This window comes from Bison bison, unplaced genomic scaffold, assembly GCF_000754665.1.
Source record: "Bison bison bison isolate TAMUID 2011002044 unplaced genomic scaffold, Bison_UMD1.0 scf7180017864281, whole genome shotgun sequence".
In the NCBI taxonomy this organism is placed as follows: Eukaryota; Metazoa; Chordata; class Mammalia; order Artiodactyla; family Bovidae; genus Bison; species Bison bison.
Genome location: NW_011494853.1, coordinates 1,239,394 through 1,245,406, shown reverse-complemented (window position 1 = coordinate 1,245,406; position 6,013 = coordinate 1,239,394). Strand labels below are relative to the sequence as shown.

The 6,013-nt window shown below is 49.4% G+C and overlaps 1 protein-coding gene across 1 annotated transcript in view; it reads right to left on the bottom strand.

The window, feature by feature from the left end:
- LOC104995505 (antigen WC1.1-like) overlaps positions 1–4,537 on the bottom strand; it is an 81,093-nt gene extending 76,556 nt beyond the window's left edge. The window contains exons 1-4 of the mRNA XM_010849381.1: positions 4,481–4,537; positions 3,997–4,089; positions 3,685–3,729; positions 3,037–3,180 (exon numbers count right to left, since the gene is read on the bottom strand). Coding sequence (XP_010847683.1) covers positions 3,037–3,118 — 82 coding nt within the window. The 5' untranslated portion in view covers positions 3,119–3,180; positions 3,685–3,729; positions 3,997–4,089; positions 4,481–4,537. The remainder of the gene's footprint in view (positions 1–3,036; positions 3,181–3,684; positions 3,730–3,996; positions 4,090–4,480) is intronic.
- Positions 4,538–6,013: the final 1,476 nt, after the last annotated feature.

Sequence of the window (6,013 nt, the reverse complement as noted above, 5' to 3'; positions counted from 1 at the left end):
GAGCAACTCAGAGCCTGGGCACAACTACTCTGTGCTCTAGGACCACAGACTGCTCACAGGAGCTGGCATGCTACAAGTACTGAAGCCTGTGCACCTAGAGCCTGTGCTCAACAACAGGAGAAGTCCCCACACAGTGAGGCCTGCTGTCCACAAAGAAGAGTAGTGCCTGCTTGCCACAACTAGAGAAAGCCCATGTGTGTCAACAAAGACCCAGTGAAACCAAAAATTGAAAACAATAATAATAATAAATAACTTTTTAATCTTATTTTGTTCACATATTCTTTCCCTGGATTTGATTGTTTATCTGCATTTTTTGAAGCTCCCTGAGCTTCTTGGTGGGTATACTTTATTTCTTTCATCATATGTCATTTATTTCATCACTTCCCAGTGGTGAATAGACATGTGAGCTGCCCTAGGAGGAGTCCTGGACGTCTTCCCATCCCCAAGCAACAGCCTAGAACTATGAAGACTGCAAGCGTGACTGTAGGTCAGAGCCCTGGACACCATGCAGAGCCATCAGCCAGGAACTGGGTGGGTTCAACTCACAACCAGGCCATCACTCTCAGGTCTTATATTAGTTCAGCAGCCTCTCCACATGTCCACAATGGAACTGGTGGTGGTGGTGGTGTTTTGAAATGTAATATTTACTGGGCCACTCCTACACGACAGCTCTCTGTACCCTGAAGAATCACAGCAGGATCATGTTTACATTTTCAGTAGTAACCAGACTAAAGCAATCTTGAAACAGTATGTCTTCAGAGGAGCCCATTAGTCTGAAATATTTCCTTTAAGAATTCAGTCATATCAGACCCCTCCATTCACATCTTTGAAACGTAAATAGACAAACGTACCTGATTTCCCCAGCTATCCCTTCTTCTGGATCCCCTCTGTCTAGGTCTCCACTTTCTTGCCCTCTTGTTCCACGTGGATGCAGGGTGTAGGTGAGCACCAATTTGCCATCCATCAACTTAGAGATATGAGCTGATATAATTTGCTCAGAAGGATAGATAATTGGGAAGACAAGAAATGGCAACGTTCTGAAGAAACAGTAGGCAGGGATGGAAAGAATGGATTCATAACGATTTGATAACAACTAGACATGGGAGAAGAGCAAGGAGGAATCTATATCTGCTTGAGGAATAAACAGATAAAGTAACCTAGGGAATGAGAGATGAAAAGGCAGAGGTAGTTACCTAGAGTTAGAGTTTTAATTGACCCATGAACACTTAAGCAGGATAAGGAAAACTGTATCCATTCTCTCCCACCAGCAAACTCCTACTATGAAACTCACACCCAAGTCTGGTGCCCCAAAATAAGTTAAAAACAGGTGATGTGACATCTCAGGGAAGAACATACAGGAATGTTCAGGATTGGGTTTTTACCATGATTTTGTGAAATGAAAATATCTCCTGTCATATAAATAAACAAGAAATGCAACAACCATCAGTGATTTCTGGCCTCCAAACATGAATGAGGGTTCCCAAAACTGATCCAGGGGATGCTCCCACACCCCATGGTGATTGCTGAGGAGCTGGGGGAAAGCAAGAAGCAGCCATCTGCTGCTCCTTAAGGTGAACAAGGAAACAGGGTTGGCCCCAGATAGCTGAGCTGCATATGAAAGAATTGAATTCAGGAAGTCCAGAGGCTTGCATCTTCCCATACATAAAATGCTAAATTCCTTAACTTGGTACCTGATCTTTGATCTTCAGACTGCCTGCTCCCTTTGTTGTAAACTTGTATACAGCCTGGCTTCCCTTCCTGCCTGCTTGGAGCAGTTTTCTCAGAGCTACTGAGATGCTGTCTCCAGGGCTTAGAATCCTAAGCATTCCCACCAAATAAAATAACCTACCAGGTTCTGACTATATTTTTTGGTGGACAATTCATCTTGCTAGGAAGGAGAGTGTGAATGTGAAACAAGTTTAGATGTGTTTTCTAAGTAAGAGTGACCTGGAGCATCTGTGTTCCTGGGTTAAGTCATACCCTCATTAGCCTTTGAAGGAGGTGAGAAAACAGGGCAGTGCACTCATCGTGTATTTCCTTTGAGGGAAATGGTGTTTGAGGACCAATCCTCGAAAAGCATTTGTCATGGAACTTGGTAATAATTAACAAAGCAAAAAAAAAAAAAATTTACTTTATACAGAATATTTCATTTTGAGCAATTCCCGTATAACACAATCACAGGTCAGCACTATTCTATTGAGATACAGGCAATTAGAATATCTGCAGCATGATCTTGTACTTAATACAACATCATGGAAAAGTCACTGTGGATGTTCCCAGGGCACTTAGTTCAACATCCTCATACCCACGGTCCACTTTCTCCCCCTGGAGCAGCCAGGGGCTCTCTTCTCCTTCCCCAGGATCAGCTTCCTCTCTAAAGATGTTTAGAGAAGAGCTTGAAAGAGGAAAGAGAGGTATGATTTAGAACAGAGACAAGGGGGCCAGACAGTGAGGAGGAAGCAAGTTAAGCCTGTGGTGATGACAAAGCATCCCTGGGACCCAGGGGTGGGCAGGGAGGCTCAGCCTATTTCATATCAGTTGCAGTGAGGATGGATCCAAGCTGTCCTTTCAGATCCAGTCCACTTACTCTCTGGGGCCTCAGCTCATGTGGAAACCCTGCATCACAGGAGACCTGTGCTTACACAGGAGCTCTGAGAAGACCTGCTTCCAGGCAGTGAAGTGCTAGTTATTCAGTTGTGTCTGGCTCTTTGTAACCCTATGCACTGTAGCCGCCCCCCCAGGCTCCTCAATCCATGGGATTCTCCAGGCAAGAATACTAGAGTGGGTAGCCATTCCCTTCTCCAGGTGATCTTCCTGGAGATCTTTGACCCAGGGATCAAACCCAGGTCTCCTGCATTGCAGGCAGATTCTTTACCATCTGAGCCACCAGGGAAGCCCATCAAATGCATGAGATTATCCTGCATGAGATTCTCAAATGCATGAGAAACTGTAGAGAGGCTTGACATTGAGGAGCTCAAATTCACCCTTTCCAGGACAGAGACCAAAGATTACAGGGGATCAGCTAACTCCACTCACCTGTCTGAGACCTCATCCCATCTTCCTTCTTTGGAAGCACTTTCTCCTCACTCCCCTGAGAGGTAGGATGAGCCCCACGCATTGGAACCTCTTCAGCATCATCATAATCCTCACCAAGGGCATAGGTCTTCTGATCTGGGGCTTCTGAGGGCACATCAGAGATCAGATTAAACCACATTAGGTGGGTTGGTCTGGGAAATGCCTAAGATGCCTTCTGACCCAGTTTCTGAGCTGCTAAACAGAGGCACCAGTTTCAAAAGATTTTTTTTTTTCTCTAAGACCATGTTTCATTTTGATGTGTCCATAAACCAAAACATGACTTTATATATCTTAATATTTCCTGTTTGAAAATATATATCTCAAAGCAATTCTCCCACCATTGAGCATTACTAAAGTATTTTGACTAATTGTGCTTTACAGATTTTTTTTTTAAAACCAGTGTGTATCTCTTGTGATTCTGAACACAGAGAGCCCAGCCCCAAATGTGAGACATCACAGAACAGCCAGAGAAGGATAAGGACAGACCCAATCTGGACACAAGAGATCCCTCTGGTCCATTAAAGGAAGATTGTTCCCCCTACATCTCCTCTCTATGAGGAGGGAAACTCTCCTCCCAACACTCAGCTGAAGCAGGTCCACTTCTATTACCTGGAGCAGACCTGGAGTCATTGTCCTCACCATCTGAGAGGAAGCCTAAAGTGGAGAAAAACATCACACAACACACAGAATGATCCTCCCACACCCACAGGACCGGTGTTAAGGCTGAGAAGGGATGGGTCTGGCTCTTGCAGTGTAGACAGAGGCTGGAGGTTCACAGGGCTGTAAGAGGCCACCCTGCCACTTTAGAGAGCTACCTCTGTGAGCCTGGGGAACGTGTGGGGTCTGCAGATGCTGAGAAAATGCGCACACCCAGTGGGTGTAACAACCAGAGGTCCCAGGAGGGCAGGCAGAGACACCCACCTGGGCTGCCCAGAAGACCCTTCTTCTGAGTCACAAGATGATCAAGCTCATCATACACGGCTTCAGCAAGAGCATCTTCATAGCTGGATAAGGCTGAGAGATCCCCCAGAAGGTCAGAGGTGCTTCCCCAGACACTTCGGTCCAGCAGGCCCACCCTTTATCTCCCTGATGTTCACACGGAGGCTGCCTGGACCTCGGCATCATCTTCCACCCCATGCACCATGTCAGCACCCTCTCCCCTGTCTGACCTGAATTCACAGCTCAGCCCTGACTCTGTCTGGTCTCATAGGAGAGGTCATGACTTATGAGAGTTCACGCCCCAGTCCTAAGAACCTCTGTCTACTCACCCCTTAGAGCTCAGCATGGAGAACATGGAGTTCTTCAGACTCACAACAGAGACCTGGCCCAGGTTCCCCTCCTCACACCTGCCCCATCTCCTGCCTCCACACACTCTCCCTGGTCCCCAGTTCCCCCTGCAGCCCACCTCTGCGCTCTGCTATCCATCTGAACACCTGAGTCACCAGGATGATGAGGACCAGGAAGAGAAGGGACCCCAGGATGAGGCAGAGGACCCCAGGCAAGGAGAAGATCCCAGGGAGAGGACTTGAAACTGGTCTGGACCCTAAAGAGAACAAGGCAACAGGGTGTAGAGAAGGTCCTGGGCACAGAGAAACCCCCTGTGCCAGCATTTCCAGGGGCTCCAGACAATGGCGTCCCAGCTCAGACACAAGTGCACTGACAGTGACCTGGCTCCCCCAGGTCTCATCCTGAGATGAGTCAACTCCATTCCAGCCCGTGTGACTCTGAGGCAGAGCTGGGGATTGTCAGGGAGCTGCCCTGCAGAGACAGCCTCTGAGGACCCAGCTCATCCCCTCTCCTTGGGCTTCAGGAGACAGAGCATCAAACAGTCCTGGGACCCGCACCTCATTGATGAGGAGCAACACTCAGAGGCAGATGGGAGAATCTTAGATTCTGCAACACAGGAACCAGTCTCCCTTGGACCCCAGTCATGAGAAAAATGTGGCCCCAGGAACCAAGGCAGAGGAGTTCCCCAACATAACCCCCTGGGCTCCTCCCCAACAGCCAGGGCTCCTCAGGGTCTTTCCTCTCCTGAGCTGTCAGAGGGCCCACAGAACAGGTCCCCAGACCTGAGTATTCTCTCCTACAGGTGTTCACAGTACCTGCGGCAGTCGGGTCAATGTTTTCCTTACACCTAAAGAGAAAAACAGCAGTGTGAGGAAAAGAAATTGGCCAGAAAGCAGAGCAAACCCATTTTTCCCTCCTGAGCCTGAAATCAGACCTCAGTCTCCACAACACCAGTGTCCCATCCTCCCAGCTCCCCCATCCTAGATCAGAGCCCCAGGACCTGGACACTGTCTAAATACAAACTCCCCACCATGCCTGGCCGATTCCAGCGCCCCTGCGCTGCCCCAGCTCACCCAGGGTAGACTCCGAGCCCCTCACTCACCAGAGCACCTCACACCAGTATCCTCCTCATGCTTGCTGTCGCTCTGCCCCCAGGGCTTCAAAGCACAGTCGCACAGGGAGGACTCCCCACCCCCTCACCGCACCTCGTCCAGCCAGATGCTCCCATTTCCAGGGCCAAACGCCGTGGCCCGCATGGCTTCCAGGGCCTGGCCACAGCCCAGCTGTGGACACACCACCTCAGCCTCTGACAGGCTCCAGGAGTCATCGCACACAGTGCCCCAGGAGCCACTGTGCCAGACCACTCGCCCTGAGCACTTGGTGTCTCCTCCCCTGAGCTGGAGTTTCTCTCTGTCTGAAAAGGCAGCAGCCCCTCCTGTGACTCCCCTGGTGGGAGGAAGGAGCCCCTGGGAGCCACAGGGGAGGGGGCGGGGCTGACGTACCTGTGCAGGGGGCAGCAGTTGGACAGCTCTTGGGTCTTCTTCCTGCAAACAAGAAGGAAACACTGGATCAGGAACAGCTGGGGGTGATCTTGTCCCCAGAAAAGATTATCTAAGGTCCTTGGGTCAGTGCAAATGACATGTGAAAACAC